The sequence below is a fragment of the Drosophila pseudoobscura genome, chromosome X (genome assembly GCF_009870125.1).
Source record: "Drosophila pseudoobscura strain MV-25-SWS-2005 chromosome X, UCI_Dpse_MV25, whole genome shotgun sequence".
Lineage (NCBI taxonomy): Eukaryota > Metazoa > Arthropoda > Insecta > Diptera > Drosophilidae > Drosophila > Drosophila pseudoobscura.
In genome coordinates this window covers 830,263-852,304 of record NC_046683.1, presented here as the reverse complement: position 1 = coordinate 852,304, position 22,042 = coordinate 830,263, and the positions used below count along the sequence as shown (strand labels likewise).

Below are 22,042 nucleotides of genomic sequence, written 5' to 3'. Positions count from 1 at the left end.
AATATATTTACTAAATTTGCTATAACAATTATTAAATATATATATATATATACATAATGTATATGTATGTATGTGTTTTACCATTCATTGTCAATATATAGAACGACACGAATCATTAATAATAACAAACACTTTGGTTGCACTCTTCACAATGGTATTTATTTTTTATTTTTATTTTTATTCTTAGTTTTCCTGTTTCTTTCTTTTTTTTTTGTTTGGTTTTTTGTTTCGTATTTTTAAACCCAGAATCAGAATTTAAATGGCGTCTCTACTAGTAAAAGCTCTGGCAACTTATAAGCACATTGTTTTTCACATTCCTGTCTCCACTAATTAGTGATAAATGAGCACTAATTACACAGAAATTAAAGTAAATCCTTCGCAGGGCAATGACAATCACATCACCCCCCACCTCTGGTGTTAGTACACAGTAATTCTGTATCTTTATTAAATCGGTTTTTCTGTTTCTTTTTTTCTTTTTTAGTTTTTAGGTTTTCTTTTTTGTTTTGTTTCTTTTTTTTTTATCAAAATGGCGCTTTGTGTGGCTGCTCCAGGAGCTGCTTTCATTTGTTTTTGTTAAATAACATTTATACCCGGTACCTGGATGGAGTGCAATTTTTCTCTTCTAAGCTCTTCAAAGATTTCATTTGTTGGTTCGTTTGTCCGTTTTTCGGTTGCTTTATGATTTTTGTCGTAATTTTTTTGCTACTACAGATTTGGATAGTCGGATAATTTCGGATAATTTCGGATGGTCTCGAAGATATTTATTACTTGACTTTCACCAAGTACCGGGTATATTCAAGTCGTGAAGTCTCGACTGCCTCCGCACACTATTATTCGTTATTCGTTTTGTTTTTTTGCTGTTTTATTTTGATTTTATGTAGGTTTATGTAAGCATACCATAAGTACATATGCAGTTAAAACAAATACATATACTAAACATATGTATGTACCATCGACTATTTCAAAACTTTCGGAACTTTTTGTTATGGTTTTTCTGTTTCTGTTTTGTTTTTGTGGTTTAAAGTAATTCATATCTTTTCTGTTCTGCTCTTTACTGCTCTTTTCTGCTCTGCTCTGCTCTGCTCTGCTCTGTATTTAAATGTTGCTTGTAAACTCCTTAATTAACTATTTATTTTGTTTTCTTTTTGGCATAATTTTCTTTTCTTACAACAATCGTTTTACAAAAAAAAAGTACAATTACATACATAAAAAACAACAACAATACAATATTACCTCCGCACTGACTACAACTTTTGCGTGTGTTTTTGGTGTTGTTCTACGAAGCTGCTTTCACTAGTACACGGATTATGTATATTCGACAACAACATTCCAACTATTGCTGCAGCAGAATTTGATCGTTTTATAGTTTTAGTTTTAGTTTTTGTTTTGGTTTTGGTTTTTCTTTTATAACTTTTTTTAATTGCTCGGCTCGCATAAGCAAAGTTAACGGTGGTTTCATGTACACATATTTTTTTTTGTACGCACGGCACAGACCTTTTGCCTTTTATTTATTTATTTTATTTTATTTATTTCTATACATAACTTTTTATAGTTTTTTATTTGCATTCATTCCAAAAAATCCAACAAATTCGCAACATTATTATCTAATTATTTTTCTGAATGTAACTCTGTGTTGTGTTTCTTCGAGAGCACATTTTGTAGTGTTTTTGTAGTGTTTTTTTTTTGAGTGTTTTAGTTTTAATTTAATTGAAGTAACTTGAAAATTCACGCGTAGATTAGCTCAGATATTAGATATTTTATACAAAGATTGTTTACCAGCAAGCGGTTTTCGACAGTACAGTACAGTAAATACATATAGTAGCTAATGCACAGTGCACACCGAAATGAAAGTAGAAATATACTTAGATTTTAATAGTTTTTCCCTTTAGGTTTACTTGTGATTTTCTTCTGTTTCGATCGATCTATATAAAGGTATTAGCCGCGAACAACCAGGATTTCATTTTTATTTGATTATATTGATCTACACATTCATGGTTTGTGTGTGCTTGTATTGGCGAAAGAAATGTCCGACACGTTGAAGATTCACTGTAGATATGGCTTAGTACGGTGTGTACGGTGTGTACGATGTATGTTATGCAGCGTAGCTCGTTTACTGTGATTGTTTTTGTTTTGGGCGGACAGGCAGCACCTAATACTCCTACTAGACGCATGGTAAAAGTTGCGATTTGGCGGTTTGCTGCTTGTGTTGCACTGCACCCTGCACCCTGGGGGCTCGTGAGTGAGTGTGTTGCATGCACACGTGAAATGAAACAATACATATGTATGTTCATATGTATATATATGCGATTTTACGAATGAACTTGTGAAATTTTGAACTCTTATTGAACTTATTGAACAACCAAACGATTGACACACAAAATAGACGACAGCCAATTAGGCCGAACTATAATTTTATTGTTTGAATTCAGTTCACTGTCTATGTCTACGACGGTCTGTAAGCCGAATGTCTTGATGGATAACCCAAAATTAAACGATCGGTGTGTACTTCTACGCAAAAGGCACTACGCTCAAACAATGCTTACGATTTCCATGGAAGTTACATGCGGGATGTCCTTTTGTTCTTTGTAGATCCCCAAATGGGCTTGTTACTTGTTTATTAATCATAGGGATTCAGTTATTCCAACTCCATTTGTGTGTATATTGCATTGTAGGTTCATGAATGAATTACAGATCTATCTGTTTTGTTGTCGAGTCTACAATCCTTGTGTTGGTATTCTCTCTCGTTTTTGTTGTCTATTCTTTAGTTTTCCAGTTGATCACCACAAAACATGCCAATTATGATTGGAGGAGGATTATTTGATTTTAAATACATATTTCTAGATTTATAGATGCTTTCGGTTTCTCTGTTGCCATCACGTTGCTTTTCATTTATCATTTATCATTTTTCATTTGTTATGAGAGTACATAGTATAGAATTTGTAATTTTTGTACAATAAGAGTATGTTCCTTCATATACACTAAGATCATACATATATGTATATAGTACATCTGGTACGTGCCCATAGACGTTTCTCATTTCAGTTTTCTGTATGTTGAAGAAGTTTCTGCAATAAACAACGAAACTGTGACTGTCTGCCCCTTGAACTCACGAAGCAATTAACAATTACGTATTACATGTACACACACTCATGAATCAAATACGTACATACATATAGAGCACACATACATACATATATATGCATATTGTATACATATATGTACTATGTATAAGTTAGTTAGTAAGCTAAAACACTATCCCAGGCCCTACTTTTGCTTGTGCGGCTTCCTTTTCAGCAACTTGTTGACCACCGTCTTGAACAGATTTGGTTTTATTCATAAGTAGCCCAATGTGGCATATGTCTTCACGAAGGTTCCATCGCTAGTGCTCACGTTCCTGTGGATTATTGGAGGTACATACATACATTGATAGCGCGTTAACCAGGGTGGGGGTAAGGGGAGAAACTCATTGCATTGTATACTAACTCGTCTTCCCAGGGGCACACTGCATTGTGTTCCGGATCGACGACGCCGCCGCCGCCGCCGCCGCCACTTCCGCTTCCATCTTTTCCACCATCCTTATCCTTGTCCTCCTGCGAGCTGTGCTTTTTCCCATCAGAGTTTCGTTTCTTGCGGCGCTTGCGTGCCTCGTCATTGCTGGATGTCGGAGTTGCTGTTGCTGTTGCTGGTGCCGTGGGAGCTACCGCTGCTGCCACTGCCACTGCCACTGCCGGACGCTCTGTACTGCTGGCAGGCTCGTCCGCTGGATCATCGTCCACCATCGTGTCTACGTCCAACTCAGCCAGGGGCGCCATGGATGGAGCAGGGGTGGGAGCAGGCGGTATGTAGCCGAGCTGTATGTCGCTATCTATGCTGTCAAAGTCATCGACCACGTCCTTGGTGTCGTTGCCGCCAAACTGCAGTCCTTCTTGGTACTCATCGGTGGTGGGTGAAAGCTCATCTTGTAAGGCCTCTGACACTTCGGACAGGGGTACCTGCGCCTGGGCCGGGGCTGCTTGCTCCGTTTCGTCGTCGTCGGCCAATGCGGCATCCTCGGTGGTTGTTGTAAGTGCTTCTTGACTCTGGCCCGAGGGTAAGCGGATATAAGAGCCTGGAGTAGTCGCAACTAGCTCCAGAACCTTAATGGTGGGCGTCGTGGTAGCCAGATCTTTTTCGTAGGCACGCGACTCGATCAGTTCGATCTGTACCTCTTTTACCACAGCCACGTCTTTCCCATGTGTCACGCAGCTATCAACGAGTTGCTGCTGTTGCAAGCAATTTGCCATCGAATCTGCTTGGATGGGGAGGTACTCCTCGGGCGGTGGCGTGACCTTTGTTATGAGCGGCGGGGTCTGTGTGGGTGTGGGAGTCACAAGCACAGGCAACTCCGATGTCGACGACTCTTGTGACAGCTTGTTTAGTTCTTCCTCCACTTCGGTTTCCACATCCGAGCCAGTCAGTGGCTGTTGATCCTTGGCGGCAGCTGCAACTGCAACGAAGCTGCTGCCGCCACTGGCACCTCCAAAGACGGCACTCCTAGCCTGCAGTGGCGTGAGATTACTGCTGGCGACACCTGCGCTTTGGCTTCCTACGGTGGGCGTGGTGGATGTGGTAGACGGACATGCACCGGCGGCGCGTCCAAACTGGTAGTCGGAGCTGCGGCTGATAAAAATACAACTTAACGTAAAAAATAAAAGGACACAAGACCACTGCTTCCCCTACCTTGGAGTGAAGGATACAGATGCCCGACGCTGTTCCGTAAAGTTGGGAGTCAGACGTTTGATGCTCGTTTCTCCACTGTCGACGGTGTTTTGGTGTCGAATGCCTAGATTTCGCTGCAGGCGATCAGCCACATCACTGCTGTCCGACGAAGTGCTATATACAGATAGATATAGATAATTATATTTATAATTGAGTGATTCCTTCATCTACCTACCTTGTCAATCGTAGTGGCTGTACGGTGACAGCCGTCTGCTTGGACAGTACCGCAACCGCAACCGGAACTGACGCCGGTGCCGGCGCTGGATCTGTCACAGTATCCTGCTCCCAGGGACACACAGAGAGCTTCACCTGAGCTGCTGGAAGTATTGCCACCGGCTCGTCCCAGGGACAAACGGCGCTACTGTTGCCAGCTAATGCTGTGGTGGACTCCAACGTGTCGAGACCGGTGGACTTCGTCTTTGGGTTTTCTCTGTACGGAGAAAATAGCAAAATGTTATGGCTCTTTCTGGAATTGGAAGCTTCTTTAGACAATTATACGGTAGACATTAGACATTAGACAGTAGACATAAGACATTAGACGGTAGACAGTAGACTGTGGGTACAACCGGATACGATACTTGTGTAACATTAAGAGTTTATGTATATGTACTATATACATATGTATGTGATGTGTGTGATGTGTGTATGTATACAACAACAGAAAATATACACAATGGGAGGAAGGAAGGAAGCGCACAAGAGAAACTCAAAATCAGAACCAGAACCAGATCAGAAACGAATGCACATCGGAATGCACAAACAACATGTAACAATATAGCAAACATTCGAGCATTCAAATAAACAATAGTAAGCCGTCACCCAAAGGACCAAAACACGAAAAAAAAAAGCTGGAAACGCGGCACAGCCGGCAAGAGACAACCGGAAACGATGACCGAAGACGAAGACGAAGACTCGCCGAAAGTACTCGGAAATGTACGAATTCATTCACTTTTATTACTAAACCTTGCTCGCTTAAAGCATAAAGTCGGTTCGTAAAAGATGTCCCAACAAGGCTCGCAAAAGCCAGCTATCGAGCTATCGAAAACAAAACCTTTTCCGAACCGTTTGCGATGGATTTCGATGGATTCACACGTTTGAGCTTCGCGTTACTCTCGTCTGGGGTGTTTTGGTCCAGTGGGCAACTTTGTGTACAAGTATGTATGTATTTGGAGACAGTCCAGGAAAAAGACACGGGTAACACAGGGGTCCGACGGGATATAGAGTCCGAGAAACAATGCATATGCTCTCGAAAACATGGCAGTATGGCAACAAATGATCAACAAAGTCGGGAAGGAACATAAATGGAAAACAGTTTAGGGCGAAGCATTAACAAAAGTTGGGCTTGGGTTTACATAAATCACATGTGTCGGAGGGGAAGAGTCGCCTACTCCCCCATTGGGTGCGAAAAGAACATCAGTTTGTACAGATACTCGTGAGCTGTCCGTGTGACGGTGACCCAACCTTGGTACGGACTATAAGTTAGTTTCACCGACAAGTAATTTGTGGTGGGAATGCACCCTTGGCTCATTTGGACTACTGCCATTCGGTAAACGGTTACGCTCTGGCTACGGAGTAAAATTAGATCACGATTTAGCATAGGAGGCTTTCTAGATTTTCTACCTAGATCTATGATGCGAAGATCTATTTCTGAAAGTTCTGAAGAAGCGTCCCAAGCGCTTCTAAGAGTGCCCTTAATTTGGTGCAAATGAATCTAGTCCCCATAATGGAGCACAACCAGTTGGAGATCGTACCATACTCAGCCACGCTGATGAGATCTGTGTGCTCCAGCTATCACTATAGACAGTGCATTAGGTGATTAGCAGATTGTGTTTTTCTTTTGCAAATTGACATATTTTAGTTGAATAGGCAACCGGTTTTTCAATCGTGAGAGTCTTACGATTTGCCAAGGACCGGAGCACGCACTTTTTGCGATTTGCGATTTGCGATTCGCGATTCGCGATAACCGGAGCATTAATGAGCTGATTAATGTACATATGTATCATATTCGTATTCGCCTGTGGGGGTAGATGGGGGGGGAGAGAGCGACAAACAAAAAATTAACATTACAAATGGAAGAGCGGGTTGGGTCAGGGCTGGGTTGGGGGTTCAGGGGTTCAGGGGTCACAGCAGATCGAACGACAATACAACAGGAGAGGAGAAACACTAGCATATAGTGGATAACAGGAAAATAGGTTTGAACAATTCGTTGTTGGTTTGTTACAAGTGATATTATGCGATTTGAATAATCAACCCAATCAAAAGAAATTATGTATGTCTTACGGGAGTGCCTGTAAACTACTTTCGCGATTCCCGCCGTAGGCAGCATAGATCCCAACATCCATGATCGCCGTGTGGCGATGGGGCTGCGGCATATCGCCTCGATAAATAGAATCGCTACTGCAGTGGTGCGTGTGTGACGTATGACATATTGTATGATATATTTAGTAACACATTACACAGTAATAATCGTATTTCGGTATTGTTCGGTTATCAATTGTTCAAATGGATTGCATGTTTCGGTTCGAATGTTGTTGTTGTTGAATTTTGAGGAATGTTCATAAGGGTCGAACGCATCGTGAGTCGTGAACGGTGAACCGTGAACCGTGAAAATACAATAAATAAATAAGTAAATCAATGACAAATATGTAAATATGTAGGTTATGTACTACAATATATCTATATGTATGTATATCAAAACGCAATGCTTCGCGCTTGATAACGACTTAAAAACAAGAACAGAACCAGAAAAAAATGCTGCTAGCCTAGGCGTTTGCTTGGTTGTTCAGAATCGAAGCAAATTAAACGATTAAGTGATAAATAAATCAATTGATAAATGTAAGATGCACACAGCCTTTCTCTCACTCTCTCACTCTCTCGCACACTCTCTCTCGAGCGTCCTCAGAAGCCAGCTTACCTAAAGGGAATCTCGCTGAGATTGCTCTGGGAATGGGAGTGCGGTACCTTGGAACCTGCCTCCTTGTTCACCCCAATGACGGCCAGCTCATGCGCTGAGCCCGTCAGACTGCGGTCGCTGCCACGACGCCGTGCCAGGCTGCCGGGTGGCGGTGCCTGCATCATGGAGCCCGTGCCGCCTGCCGCACTGCTGGACCCCTTCGACCCCCCCGCATCGCCCAGGTTCGGCTGACTGGACAGGGCAGCTGTCATCTTCTTCTTGGCTCCGCTGACGCCTCCGAAATTGAAGAAACGCTTCTTGTACGAGGGCTGGATGCCAGTGTCGAGCAAACGCTTGTAGTGCTCCGATCGTATAAAGCGAGGGTAGCAGTCCTTTTTCAGTAGCAACATGTAAATGTGCTCTGAGGCCGAGTCGAAGGTGAAGCGCGATGGGTTCTTGAGACCGCGAAGCACACTTTCCATCGTTTTTCCATCGATGTTTATCTCGCAGGGTGCTCCAGGCTTCAGAAATTCCCTGCAAAATGGCAACCAATCAATTAATTACAATTAATTGCACTTACAGGGAAATGATGCACTCACTCGTAGATCTCGTTGACCTTCCGTGCCACCTGGGAGTGGGCGGATCGACGCAAGCGGTTGACAGCAATCCAGAAACGAATGTTCTCGTGCGAGTACTCCTTCTCGAGGAAGGTCGTGAACTCCTGCAGACCCGTCGGATCCGAGACCAGCTCCTCGATGGAAATGGCCCACCGCTTCACTCGTTTCTCAGTGGGAATGTCCACGAAGGTGTTGTTCAGCTGCCAAAAGGTAATGTCCTCGGTGACCCAGGGGTTCGAGGGCAGCGCCGGCTGCAGAAAGAAGTCGTATTCACTGAAGGTCTCCGAGTAGCAGACCAGTGACTCGCAGGCCTGCGACATCTTCATTCGCGTTCGGTTCAGGGACTTGCCCAAGTAGTCGACCTCTCGCTGTACATCGTCGACAGTCTTTTTCTTGTTGGGTTTGAAGCCCTGGCGGTCGCGCGACGGCACCGGACAGGGCTCCAGGGGCGTGAACTGGCCGGGGGGTGGACGGTGTACGCGCCAGTAGGCCCGCTCCTGCGAGTCTCCAACAATCTTGTCCCCCTTCTTGCGCTCCTTGGCCAAGCGCACCTGCTCCTCGGCCTGCATCGATATAAAGTCCCATTTGCCCTTCAGATTCTTATGCAGTGAGGACAAGGCCTCGGCCTCGTAGTCCTCGAGCGCATGGCGCTGTTTATTGCGTAGCGATCGCTTGGCCAAATATATGGCATACTCCACGTTATCCGGGGCCTTGTGCTGCCACGGCCAGTAGTAGGGGGTCTGGAAGCGGTACAGCGATGAGTCGTCCTTCACGGTCAGCGTCTTTGAGTCGTTCACCGGAAAGAAGTACCCGTGCAGACACAGCTGGTTGGCAATGTTCAGGGCCTCCGATTCCTCGATTTGCAATCGGTCCATAAGCCATTCGATCAGATCGTATCCTGTAAGTAATTAACGATTAATGGGCTGTGGATGATGATGCTACCCCTAACGCTTACCCATAAACGCGTATGGTATAGATGTAAGGAACATTTTCTGCTGTCGCACGGGTACACCATGTTCTTGATCCTGCATCTCGCGCACCAGCACCTCCATCTGCCATAAAAGTATACAAAAATAAGTATCTATATCTATATCTATGTCTCGGTATTGGGATCCCTCTACCCACCTTGTCGAAGGCCATTGGTCGGGAGAGCTTCTCAATGGTTTGCTGTGGGTTGCCACCTCCGGAGCCACTGCCCGCACCTGCAAGCAGTCCTCCACTGCCCGAACCACCAGGCCCGGAGATGGAGCTGTGATGGTGGTGGTGTGACGCCGTTGCCGTTGCTGGTGCCGTTGCTGGTGCCGCTGCTGGCGCCGCCGCCTGGGACTGCTGATGGGGCAGTGCATGCAGCAGTTGTTGTTGGTGCGTTGCGGGCTGTGAATGGGCGTGCGGATGCTGGTGGTGCTGCAAGTGATGGTGGCCCACGGAACTGCCGCTAAATGCGGTCGCTGCCTGCGTTGTGGCGGATATGGCCGTGGCGGTGGACGCCAGCGCAGGACTATTGCCGCTGTTGGCGTTCCCGCTCCCGCTGCTCGTAGCCGTTGCGGCAGTTGCCGCCGCATTGTTGTTCGCGGCGGCCGAGGGAGATAGCTGCGTGGCCGTAGTCGTGGCCGTGGCCGTGGCCGTGGCATGCACGCCTCCATGTGGTTGCAGGCTCAGTGTCGTCGGCTTAATGGACTGTGGCAAGTGCGTGGATTGACTGCTGGACTGCTGCTGAGGGTTCGCAGCCGCCGACGTTGTTCCGTGTCCGGCATTCGGGGCGGCGACGACAATGGAAACGGAACCGGGAGCCGACTGGGCTGAGTTTCTGAGCACTAGCTGTCGGTCCTTGTCGGGCGGCACCCCACCGGGAGGTTCCATGGCCGCGTCACCCGCTAGGGTCTCGGTGTCGCAGCCGCCGTCGCTGCGTCTGAGGTGGTGGTCTGATGATGATGGCTACTGGGCGCTAATCTAACTACGCTTTTGATACTGCTATTGGAATACTTGAATACTTGGAGTATGTCCTGCGGATTGCTTTGTGCGGTTGTGCGTTCGGTTCCGCTCTTAAATTTTGATTGCTGCGTAATCCTCGAGCTGGATCACAGTTGCTGCAGTGCTTCTGCTGCAGTTAGCCGAATTCCATCATGTCCCTGTGTATGGAAACACTTGCTGTGAAGCAGAGAACCAGAGAAGAACAGAGAAAAGTCTAAGGATTCCATTCCATGCGGACTCGGTGACGGCAAGGGGTGGACTTTTTCTTACAATGCTTCATGATTCGATCAGATGCGGTGGTTCCACGCCCCCTTGCCACCAAGTGGCACGCACTGGCACTAGCGACGCCCTCCCACCACCAATAGCGAAGCCCCTCCACAGTCGCGGCGCTCCTTAAAGTATCCTTCCTTTCAGACCTCAGATCTCAGACCTCAGAATTCAGATTGCTCTGAATCGATTGGGAATCCGGTTCCTTTCGGTTTCAGTTTCGGTTCCTGTTCCTGCTCCTGCTCCTGCTCCTCTCCTCAGAAATGTTCAGTGGGCCTCCATTCATCCAGAGTACGTTTCCATGGCCTCCGCGTGACGGCGGCTGGTGCTCGATGATGTCTCCTAGGGCCTCCTCTCGCCAGGTGCCACTTGCCTCTGCCAGGCGCCTCTGGAGCAGGGGGCGGCGTGTGCAGCTGAAGACCTGCAAGGACAACAAAACGCTTACATATTATTTAAAGCAGCATTGCAGCTGACCTCCACCTCCACCCAAGTGTTGTGCTAAACTACTAGAATACTCTCGTTACTGGCCAAATCCACCCGGACATGGACCTGTGGCTCGACGATCAGCACCTTGAAGTGGTGCGTCGTGATCTGTGTTGAAGGGAGGGGTGCAGGGTGCACTCCCCGGGGACGAGGTCTACATACATATGTAACCCACAAGGAGGGATCGATTGATTGGCTCCGGTGCCCCAGTGGGTCGCTCTCTCTTATATTTGCAGAGTATACTATTTCTGTAAGCTGTAATCAGCTGTCCCTTTGTTTATTCTGTTGATGCCTTCTGATACCGAGAAATCTCTCTATTTTTAGCCTGTTTTTCAATTATTCGGGTCAAGCGATAAGAATGAAAATTTGCATATAATCACACACCCACACCCACACACCCTCACGCACACACATGTACATGTATATTGCGACAGCCGGCTTACACACACACATACATACATATGTACTTGTATGTATGTACATGCAAGTGCGCCGATGCGCCACCCCATGACGCGGTTCGACTCGACCTGAAGAGAGCCGACAGCTCGAGAAGCTCCGAAGCCGAGGCTGGAGGCTCCCCAGAGCCGAGGGAGGGCCTGGAGACGACTCTCCCTGGCACTCTCCCTCTCTCCCTCCCCCTCTTCCACTCGCCCTCTCAGGAAATAACGAACGGGACTTTAGATTGCTGCGTAGTTGCTGTCCTGATTTTTCCATTTATTTTTCTTTTTTTCGTTATTCTGGGAATCTCCAGCATACGGATGTGCTGTGCACACATGTATTTCCACGAGTACCATAAAATACTTTTAATTACTTGAGCACATGTACATACATACATATGTATGTATGTGCGTATGTTGCACGTTTGCAGTGCACCGATACAACGAAAACAAAACCGATGATTGTTTAAAAATAGAACCCATCACTGGAGTCACTGGCACTGGAGACGGCAAATCCACACCCCCACACCCCCAGACCCACGACCAAGCCCACTCCCAGGACCAGTCCCAGGACCAGTCACAGGACCAGTGCCAGGAGCTCCTGTTGGCTCCTGACGTCGCAAATGACGCAAAGCGAGACGCATGTACGTTATGTTATTTATTTTTATCAACGGATCATAGCTGGCAGCTGCAATCTGTCGGAGAGGAGAGGCTCAAACCCATGCAAGGACTGCACTGCACTCCAGTGCTGGCTGGCTGGCAGGATGGGTGGCAGACTGGCTGGCTGGCAGGCTGGCAGGATGGGTGGCAGGCTGCTCCCAGTGGGAATTAAATGACGAAACACGGGGGCGGCGGCTGCCTGCAAGTTTCTTTTTCTCTTTTTCGCTGCTTGTGTGCGTGTGCGTGTCCGTGTGGGTGTCTGTGTGCGTGTCCGTGTGCGTGTCCGTGTCCGTGTACATACAATCATTTTGACATTAGCACACGCACTTTCCCCACATCGACCCATCGACCTCTGCTTGCCCCCTCCCCTGGAGAGGCCCCGCCGTTCCCACCCAGCCGAGTCGCCTGCTCCGCTGTTGTGCCAGGGGCTGGCAGTCGGCTCTTTAATTTGTGAGCGACTGAGGGCCGGGTGCTCGACTTCGGGTTAACATGGAGTTGACCCCCAGATAAACTTGGCGCGAAAACACAGGATTGCTGTGATTATTCCATCAGATCCTGCCGTAAGAAGGAACTGACTTTCAAAACTCACTGGCCAATAGCCGAAAAGGTCTTTCCTCTCGCATGAGCCCTTGAGAAAAGCAACTTTCGCTATCGGACACCTTAACGGTCCCATTGATGTTGGCCCGAAGTCGAGAGGCCTTACAGAGGCTCGGACCCAGACGCAAACGGAAACAGAAAGAGAAACAGACATCTTTCGAATAGGAGGAGGCCAGCAAGCCCGACCGAAGGCGAAAGCTGCTCCACAAAACTCTGTCTAGCACATCCTTCAGCGCCCTCGGAGCTCCGCACAGCACAAAATCCAGTGAAAAGACAACAAGAATTATCGGTTCGAAAACACGTATACGTAATACGTATACGTAACAACAGCTACTACCGTATCTCCCGCGAACGCACGCTTTTTAATCGGATATCCAATGGAGACATTTTCAAAAATCTCTCAAATGTCCTACGATATTTCTATCTTTATGGTAGTTTCTTTTCCGCTATTTTTCCTAGACCTTTTTATGTGGGTCCCAATACGCCGTGCCCATTGCACGGAACATGCTGCCCCCTGGCATGGTCTGGCATGCCCTGACACTCGTCATGGAATACTCGTTAATCAAATTTTGAAAACAGGAAAATGCAGCAAACGCTGCGACACCCACGGCAGCATCGAATGACATGAAAGATCCATTTATGAATGCAAATTGAATGTAAGCTGAACCGACGTCACGGTTGTGTGTACAAAAGTACATATATAGACTGACAAACGTGTGTGTGTGTGTGGGTGAGTGTGTGTGTGTGGGGGGCACTGACGTTGCAAGGAGTCGAGGTCGCGTAATCTAAAATATCGTCGAACACGATGAAAGGAGTCGGAGGCAACGGAGAGGGGCACGGGAACGGAAGATGACCTGAATTGGCCTGGTTTATAATTGAATGACTCAATCAATCGGGCAATCAATCATTTATGTGTTCCTTGTCGGGGCGGGCAGCCGCGACAGCGACTTTAATGCATCCACATCTGGGGCACAACTGGGCTAAAGGGGTACGTAAAGGGCGCCCATAAGGGCAGTACCTCCTGGCTTCCTGGCTTCCTGGCTGCCTGGCTGCCTGGCTGCCTGGCTGTCCCTGCGCCTCTGTCCAGGGAAAACCAACAAAGTGAATTACTTCATCACTGCGCAAACGCACGGATTGCCGGCGATGGGAGTGAGTTTTCACAGAGTTTAGGCTTCAGTCTTTGGCGACGCACAACGCAGATCGAGCCTTGGTGCCAATAGGGGGCTGGCGGGGCCCTCGTTGGGAACTTCAGAGACAAATACTACCCCATATATGTATGTACACACTGTGAACGAGGGGGAACGTGTGGAAACGTCTACTTTCTGCCCGGTACTCGGCCGGAGGAAGCCCATTGCACGGAGAAGAGCGTGTGTGAGGGAGGGAGAGCGAGAGAATGGAGGCGCGTGGCTGGGGCCGATCAAGGATATATATAGATATATCCTCACTTTCGGCACATATCAAGTATACCCCTCCACACTCTTTTTGAGAAGAGAGGCACCCACCCACACACACACACACACAGACAGATCTAGGGAGCTCCCTTAAACACAAACACTGACACACAAATGCGAAACATACGCGCTGGGCATTTATACGAAATAGAAACAAAACAAACCCAAGGCGAAGCAAATTAATAAACTTCTGCTAACTGTGCAAGTGTGTAGCGGCAAATGAACAAAAAACCCAGAGGCAGGCCAGCAAGAGTCAACAACAACAACAACAACAATAACGAGGACAGGGCTGGGCAGGGCAGGGCAGGGCTGGGCAGGAAACCTCCCTCGCAAACGGAAACTCATTTGCCAACAGTTTGAAACCAACTTCCGGCCCAGTGACGACGACGACGACGACGACGACGACGACAAGAGCAGCACACAGCCAGCACCGGCGACAAATGCATGACAAAAGTCACATTTAAAAGAGAGAGGGACTGAGCGAGAGAGACAGAGAGAGAGAGAGAGAGGGAGAGGGAGACAGGTGGTGGGCAAAAGTGCGGAAGGAAGGGAATGGGGGCGTGCGAGAGTTAGCACAAGGCGGGCGGAACGAAACAAGTATCCAAAAATAAGTTCGCGTGGCTCCCAGCTCTCTGGCTCTGACAGGACATGAAGTTAGAAAGCTAACGCGAATTATTAGAGCTCGAAATCGAGTTTCAAGTTTTACTGCCACGAGTATTTGCCGAGGAAGCTGGGAGGCAGCTCCTTGCCCCAATTCGCAGCACAGTGCGGAAGAAACATCTGAAACAACATTAGGTGGACAGTGCGCCACACAAGTGTATACCCACTCCCCGCTCCTCACCTGACTGCTCGTCAGAGAGTTTTCCGTTCCACCTTCCACAAGGGAAGGGTGTTCAAGGAGCGAGATTCACTTCGGTTTGCTGGTGCCTTCTCGAAACATAGGGCTATGACAAGCCTCAGCGGAGCTAAACCAAATGAATCGTGCACAAGCCATGCATATCTTCTTGCAATCTTCCGACCTAGCCGGCCCAGAAGGGTCTCCAGTCGCGAGTCTCGACCTGCGTTGAGCGTCGCCAAAGACTGTGTATTTGTTGGGAGGCAGCAGAGAGCTGAAGCCCCGCCGTAGCACACCCTTTTGGTCCCTCGAGCGAAATCTTGCTACAAGGGGCGAAAGCATGCGTCGGATAATCAAAATAAAATACAAATGTGTAATCCCAAACTTCAGATCCGCATATCTACCCACAAGTATATTTACCAGAGCATAAGAGCACTGTCTTCCACTGTGTACCTACTGCAGGTACATATGTAAGTACGCAGGCAGGGGCACTAGAAGATGGATGGGGATTATCGCTACTAGTAGGTACAGGGCTGAGTACAGGGCTAAGTGCGGGTGCACCGAGCGGAGGACACACGCTCGTCCTCGAGGAGTACTCGTTAGAAGAAACAGACTTTGAAGATGCATTTAGCTCTTCCAGTGCCTGCAGCTTACACGCATGCCATACACAATGGCAGAGAGGCTTCTGAACCTTCGCATTCGCAGGAGCTTATCTCTAAATTGATATTGATTACCGAGCAATGCAGCGCAATGGAATGCATCGCGGCACAGCTGATGCGATTACGCGCTGTGCTCTTGTGCCTCCCGTACCCCTTGTGTTGGCTGAGCAGCTTTCCCCCAAGCAGCGGGGCTTTGTTAACGAATTACCCTGCGATTCCCCATTGTCTCAGCCCTCCGAGGGGGCTAAGTCCTCCCCCACCTTCCACTCCGTTCCAAGGCAACCGAAAACAGCGACGTTTACATGGGAAAATGTACATGCCATGTACTCGCCAGCAGAAGAAACTATTATACAACCAAGCACATGCAGTATATACAGTATATACAGTATATATAGTATATATGTGTGCATGTGTATTGGCATAGGTCCCTAGTGTCCCTTCTGAGACTGGCCAACGAATTACAAATCGGACTTCTGCCTGTGGCTGTGGCTCCTTCCTTGATCCAATATTCGGTATTGCATTTGCCTCGCGCTTCTCCGTGTGTGTACATACCGATGTACATATGTGTGTGTGTGTGTACCCTGTCGAAATTATTAAGTTTCGAAAAATAAATAATCGCACTTTTCCCACAGACCAAGAGAATAAGCGCCAAGCGAATGAAAATAAATAAATAAACTCTAGACGGAGGCTGAACATACACATATGTATGTACATATGTACATACAAACGAGTATGTACAAAATAACGTTTACATATGTATATACATTGTACGTACATACATATTTCCCGAGGCAAAACCGAGAGCGATGACTGAAGTCTCGCGAACAAATAACAAGCAGCGAGTAGAATCTCGTAAACTAACGGGAAAGGACCTGCAAACGAGCGATAGGTGACTAAGTAACGAGTGATCGAAAGCCTACCTTTCAGGGCCACAAACTGGGCGCTCGATGGGCGCGTTTACGGCCCTTGAACTTGATCAGGGATCAGTGATGGATTGCTCGCTGGCTAACGCACTTGATTGGTGCAGAAGTTCAGGCGTTGGAATGCATGATGCATGATGCATGATGCATTGCTGTTGGCTGACATAACAATAATACATCATCAATTTAGCTACAGACATCCTGCGGTGCTTCGAAGACAATATCGACAGGTTCTGAGGCGATTATCATAGTGTCTCACAGTCGTTTACCAGCACTCAAAACATGATAGATGGCACCTGATGCATGATGCATGATACATTGTGTTGGTGGACTTCATTTGGCGATCCTTTGCGGAGCTACAAATCTGGCCATATATATAGTGACTTATAAAAAGTCACTTGAAAAAGATTTGGGTACAATTTGTTGTGTGCAGTGCACGGTGGTTATATTCAAATACTTGGATTGGACATTGGATATCCTGTCACACACTCTACATCTACAGCTTACTATATCCCATATCCCATGTCCTCTAGCCCACGTTACTCGACGAGGAGGCCGTTTGTCAAGACGCAGAAAGAAGTAACTTTCTTAAAGGGCGAACAGTTCAAAGAGTTCAACTATTCGACAGCGTATGGTAAGAAGATTCCGAATCAACTTTCATCAACTTAATAATAAATACACACACCCAGAGGTACACATGTACATACCTATGTATGTATGTATGTACGTGTGTAGATATGTAAATTCGTTCGGTTCGTCCGACCGTCTCGATTCATGCGGTGGGTGAGTGAGTAATTACGCCGTAAATGCTATAACGTACACGTATGTATGTACATATATAGGCATGTATATATGTATGTGCAGTCGTGCAAACGTCAGTGTGTGCTGGGAGTGCAAAAGAGATGTCTCGACTGCAGGATACCCCGCTGCCCAAACAGCGGTTAATGGTTTAAAAAGATCAAAAACCCCATATACGAAATAGTGTGTTGGGTAAGCAATGTCTCGTAGGTCTGGTCTCCTATTGCCAAAGGCTGTACGTATACGTGATATGTGTACATACATACATATGTACATATATCTATGCACGTGTATGTGGACTGCAGATGTTCTAGCCTTTCAAAATGCCACTATACTCGACTCCACCTCCACTCCTTCCCCTGGCGTTTCTTTTCAAATGAAATCTCGTTTTCAAAAAGTACTCGTATGTAGTTTTTCTGGTGGTTTTTGGAGGTTTTTCCAGCGACCGAAACAAAACCATTAAGGCCCCTGCTCTGCTCTGCACCGCCCTGCCTGCAAGGGTATACAAATAAATAAATAAATACAAAAAGCCAGCTAGCCAGCCAGCCGGCCAGGCCAATTTAATACCAAGAGAGGAGAACAGAACAGAACGGAACAGAACGGAACAGAACAGAACCCTACAGAACTTATGGCCGCACTTACACTAGCGCACACACACACCCACACACACACACGTTCACCCATTCACACATTTGCATACATGCAGAATACCCATACACATTTAAAGAAAAGCTGAATAAAAACATTTCGTGTGCATACAAAGGAAAACAAAGATAAACAACACACACCGCGATGCCGATGTCGATGCCGATGCCGATGCGAATGGTAGGGTGTTTGGCCGAAGAAGGTGGGCGGGGGTGGAATGGATGTGGAGGGGATGTGAATGGATGGTAGGAACGAGCGTGGAGCGTGGAGTGAATGGGGGAAGGGGGGAAGGCTGAAGGAGGTAATTGAACAACGCGACTACGCTGCCAGTCATAAATGTATGTATAAACATACATCATAATTGGCCTTTGATCGCCGGGGATGCCAAGTGTTCAATGGCAAACATGAATCAAAGTGCAAAGAATGAATGCAACAAAGGCTGGCCGTCGATATTATTACCAATTGCATTCGATAGGCCACCCCGTTTAGGGGCGACGAGCGATGTTCCTGCTACTTGTGTTCCCATTGGAAATTCAACAATTTCCATGGGTTTCCATCGCCCCGATAGCCGCGGTAACCGAAGAGTAACTTCTTGCGACTGCTTTTCGATCCAACATTACGGATTCAGGGGGTTCCCCTGCCCATCCATCGGCCTAAACCTGGTTCAAGCTGGATTTACCCTTAAAGGTGAGGAACACTTAACAACGCTGTTCTTCCCCGCTGAATCGTACTCTATATTGTATGTAGCGGAAATGTCGATAAATGCCACTGAAAAGTTTTCGAAACCAAATTATGCAATATTTCCGTTCACCAAAAAAGATGGCAATAATCGAATGAGCCACAAAATTGCAAAACTCTGCGAATTGCATATCTGTCTGGACCGTCTGTCTAACATTTTCTGGCGTGATATATGAAGTATTGGGCATTAGATCAGCGGCGTTACGTTACCAATTCTGTCAGATATGGACGCATGCCGCTCCTGATTGAGTTTATTCATAACTATACATCCACGGATGAACATCTGGTGTGAACAGATCGTAAAGCACAAAGAACGTGTAAAGAAAGACGACGGGGGTGTCTCGAAAAGATCCTGCACGCTAAATATCAGCACGGAAATATGCATTTCGTGACACATGAATGAAATGACTCATTTTTAAGTGATCGATACAAAGGAGATCCATATGAACAGACATATGTATGTGTATGTGTATGTGTATGTGTGTCTGTATCAAATGTCAAACAAAAACAAACCTGAATGATGATCGCAGCGTAAAGAACATTGATTCGTGTCAGGTATCAGGAGTATCAATAGCCGCCGACCAAGTTTCGCACAACTTTCACACTTGAATCTATGTACATATGTACGTACAGATCTGTACATATGTACTATATCATGTGTACATACATATGTACAGGCTAATAAATTAAAATGGTACAGTATCAGCGCCACAACACAACAGCAGAGCGGAGCAGTGCTCCTAGGCGGATTGTTTTGTGTGTGTTTTCTAATATGTATGCATGTGTGGGTGTGCGTGAGCTGGTACGCATACATTGAGCCAAAAGAGAGCCCGCCCGAGCAACAAAAAGCTTTGATAGGCGCAGCAGATAGCATACTACGTGGTTTTTCTCCTTTTTTTGCCCTGCGTGGGAGAGGGGTGGCGGGAGGGGGGAGGGGGTACTAAGTAATTGATGATGATTTTCTGTGTGTGTGTGTGCGTGTGTGTGTGTCCGCGTCGGGCTCTGAGCAAACGCACAACAACAACAATGTCAGCAGCACCAAGAACAGAACAGAACAGAACGGAACGGAACAGAGCAGAACAACATTTGCTCAGGCAGAAAGTAGAGTAGAGAAGTTGTCTCCGCTCAAAGCCATCCGACAAGCCATCCCACAGCCCAAAATGCGCAAAACAATTTTTGAGCACATCTACATTTACTTTTTATAGAGGCAGCGTAGGCACTAGCTGTGAAGTGGAGTGGAGTGGAGGGGAGGGGAGGGGAGTTGCGCGATGCGGGGTGCTCCTTTTGGTTATGCCTCCAGCAAGCAGTGCTGCCGTCGAAGCAGTTTTTGTTGCAAACATTGCTGGCCCCTTACCGCTCCTCTCTCTCCTTTTTCGCACTGTTATTACGTATCTATGTGCATACATGTGTACATACATACATATGTACATATGTATGTTTGTAAGTTTGACTTTTCTCAATTTGAATTTACAAAGAATAGAAAGCACTATATCGTTCTTTTACATACATAAATTCACTGGTTATTTAATATTTGCATATGCATGGGCGCGTACATATGTACATATGTATGTATGTATGTACATAATGCCACGAACCAGCTGGATAGCAACTTCTCCCGGAACTCTATATACCATATTGTTTAGTTGTGTGCACACACACGACATGAGTATTTGTGTGGGCCGTGTACTTTCCTGGGTCAAGCAAAAAAAATTGTTTAGCCAAAAAACCAACTGAAACAATTTTTAAAGCACGAGCGCACATCAACATAAACACTTTCAAATAAACATATGTATGTACATACATGTATGTATGTATGTTTGTATGTATGTATACGTAAGACATCCCAGACACACATCCTCCACTCAAAAGACGTCCAGAGGAGGCATAACTGTAACGCAAAAACTCACAACACAACAACAATTTTCACTGTCAATGCTAACACACAACTAACAGAACAGAACAGAACAGAACGGAACAGAAGAGAACATAACGGAACAGAACAGAACAGACTCACTTTTGCACACACAGGCAAAGTATTTTTTCTGCCTTATTGCGCTGCTTCTCCCATTTGCTTTTGCTTTTGGATTTGGTTTTTTGTGGATGGCCTTCCTCTTCATTCGAAGAATCTCGATTCGATTCGTTTTCCACGTATTCTTATTATTTTTTGTTGCACTTAACACGCACAAAGATTACTAAAAAAAAAAAATTAGAAAAAAATTGTATCACACTCCGAATGCACTTCGTAGGCAGCACAGCTTTTATTTGATTAGTTTTCTATTTATTTTTCGATATCAGCGAATTTGTGAGACGTATTGGCAAGTTTTCAGAGTTCCAGTTACGACAGCGGATAGTTTTTTTGTTTTTTTGTTAATTTTCATCCTGGCTTTCTCATTTTTTCATCCATTTTGATTATGCTCACCAAAAACCGTCAGCCAGCGCGAGCAAACGACGCACGAAGGACAAGGACGTCCGCCGCACACGATACTCAGAGCCTGTGTCCGCGTCTAGAAAAATGGAAAATGGATTTTCCTTTGCTACTGAGTCGCGGTCAAATGCAGCGCGCAGGCAGCCCACAGAGAAAAACGAAGTAAAATAAAAACTGAGAGAGAGAGAGAGAGAAAGATAGAGCAAAGCGCCTAAACCGAATGAGCGAACACGCTCCGCTCGGTTTTTGGTATCTCTCGCACTTGTGTGGAAAAGCTGCTACAGCAGGCAGGCAGGCAGGCAGGCATCCAACAACAGTTCCGCTGGAAGTCAGAAGCAAGAACGAAATCGGAAAGGGAACGGAACGGAACTGGAAGGGGTACGGTACGGTACGAAAAGTCGCGAGCAAATGAGCAGCAAGGATTATACATGAAAGGGGATGTTTCTATGTGTGTATGCATGTACAATAAGTATGAAAGTGTAATGTAATAATTTATTGGATCTATTATACATTCACATATGCATATGCATACAATGTACTCTCTTAATTTGAGCTTTTTTCTTATTGGGACGATGGCTTAATTAAATCATTGTATCACAATATGTATGATGAATGAATATACCTTGCAAGAGCCACTGTCCCTTCCAATAGGACTGCCACTGCCCCCCATTGCCATTGCGAGCGATATTTTCAACACAACTGCTATTAGCGGGACATCTGTGCACGTAGGGATATATCGCCTATCGTGGCTCATCTCTACCTTTGGCGCCAAAGAGCACTAAATTCAAAAATTTCAACACTTCCCTTCCTGTTATGCTCTCCTCTATAGCAGCATTTTGTTGCTCGAAGAGTATCTCTGGAATAGAATTTTATATGGCTCACTCAGCC

General features: G+C 46.3%; 1 protein-coding gene across 8 annotated transcripts; it reads right to left on the bottom strand.

Annotated features, from left to right (window-relative positions):
* Positions 1–210: 210 nt before the first annotated feature.
* On the bottom strand, positions 211–21,537 carry LOC6901037 (uncharacterized). Of its 8 annotated transcripts, XR_001452983.2 has the most exons (13): positions 21,149–21,531; positions 20,744–20,921; positions 10,510–10,927; positions 9,394–10,416; positions 9,224–9,320; positions 8,251–9,166; positions 7,673–8,185; positions 7,039–7,155; positions 4,934–5,188; positions 4,720–4,872; positions 3,484–4,659; positions 3,269–3,394; positions 211–3,065 (listed from the first exon to the last, which is right to left on the bottom strand). XR_001452983.2 is itself a non-coding variant. In XM_033382745.1 (12 exons), exons 4-12 carry the CDS (start codon positions 10,126–10,128, stop codon positions 3,334–3,336), a joined length of 4,023 nt encoding a protein of 1,340 aa, XP_033238636.1. In that variant the 5' UTR covers positions 10,129–10,416; positions 10,510–10,927; positions 20,744–20,921; positions 21,149–21,537; the 3' UTR covers positions 211–3,333. The 8 variants fall into 8 exon arrangements, 7 of the variants coding, with proteins under 7 accessions (XP_033238636.1, XP_015042222.2, XP_033238637.1 ...); XM_033382745.1 differs by having other exon boundaries at positions 211–3,394; positions 21,149–21,537; XM_015186736.2 differs by having other exon boundaries at positions 211–3,394; positions 3,484–4,653; positions 21,149–21,533.
* Positions 21,538–22,042: the final 505 nt, after the last annotated feature.